The sequence below is a fragment of the Helobdella robusta genome, assembly GCF_000326865.2.
Source record: "Helobdella robusta unplaced genomic scaffold HELROscaffold_1335, whole genome shotgun sequence".
Classification (NCBI taxonomy): domain Eukaryota; kingdom Metazoa; phylum Annelida; class Clitellata; order Rhynchobdellida; family Glossiphoniidae; genus Helobdella; species Helobdella robusta.
In genome coordinates, this window is record NW_008703744.1 from 1 (window position 1) to 1,211 (window position 1,211).

A 1,211-nucleotide genomic window follows, 5' to 3' on the forward strand; every position below is an offset into this window, starting at 1 on the left:
TTGTAAGATAATTGAATTTTTATTTTTGAGAATGTTTTCATTTTATTAATGAACCATTGTCCATCAAAGCAAATGTGTATGCGCGTATCGTTGATACTTTCAAGCAATGAAATAACAATTAACATAACCAGAATTTAACCTATATTTTTTTTTTTTAAGCAGATAGACAACGTTGAACTGGTGAACGGTGGACGAGGAATAAAGAACCCACTACTGCAGAACCACCTGATAAAACAGTTGCACGAAGGACAAGATCTCAGTAAGTACATCATGAGCGATAATGAACAAATAAATCGAACTTATAATACTAATGAAATTAGTATACACAAACACACGATCAACTCAACATATCATATGGTTTTCAATTGTACAGGTGCGCAGACAAAAGACAACAAGTTCTTATGTCGAGTTTGTTTGAAAAGCTTTCCTTTGCAGCGACTTCTCAATCGCCACGTCAAGTGCCACACGGACATCAAACGCTACCTCTGCACATTTTGTGGCAAAGGTTTCAACGACACTTTCGACTTGAAGAGACACACAAGAACACACACTGGTTGGCTTTCATTTACATATTTCTTTTTTTGATTTCTAAGATTTTCAAACAAAATCACAAATAAAACGATTTTGGTCAATTGAATAATAACTTTGTTGAATTTAAAATTAATGCAGGAGTCCGTCCATACAAATGCGAGCATTGTGACAAGGCATTCACACAACGTTGTTCACTGGAGTCACACGCGCGGAAGGTGCACAACGTTCAGTTCAATTACAAGCACAAGGAAAGGAGAGATAAGTTGTACGTGTGTGAGGAGTGTGGTCACTCGACGAGACAGTCTGAGGAGCATTTTGTACACATGAAGGACCAACATCCACACGTGCCTACGTCCGACGAATGTTCAAACATTCCTCGTCATGAAGCTGCTAATGTGGATTTTCCTAAAGTCAATCTGATGACTATTTTTTAAAACCTTTTTTAATTTTATTTTCTATTATCAGAAATGTTGTTTTGTCTGATATAGTTAACAAATTGTATATAAATTGAATTTTGTATTTTGACACTGTAAATAGTAATGAATGATTATATTTTTCTAAATAAATTTTTCAAGTCAAATCTTTTTAGAGTATACAAACACACACACACAAACACGCACACTCCTTACGCAACGGTAACTTGAAAGTACATGCCTACGTAGATAACGAGGTGTTACAAC

The 1,211-nt window shown here is 35.3% G+C and overlaps 1 protein-coding gene across 1 annotated transcript; it reads left to right on the plus strand.

The window, feature by feature from the left end:
• Nucleotides 1–354: 354 nt before the first annotated feature.
• On the plus strand, nt 355–965 carry HELRODRAFT_92922 (hypothetical protein; the record flags this gene model as incomplete). Its single annotated transcript, XM_009014472.1, has 2 exons — nt 355–553; nt 670–965. 2 exons carry the CDS (start codon nt 355–357, stop codon nt 963–965), a joined length of 495 nt encoding a protein of 164 aa, XP_009012720.1.
• Between the last annotated feature and the right edge of the window lie 246 nt (nt 966–1,211).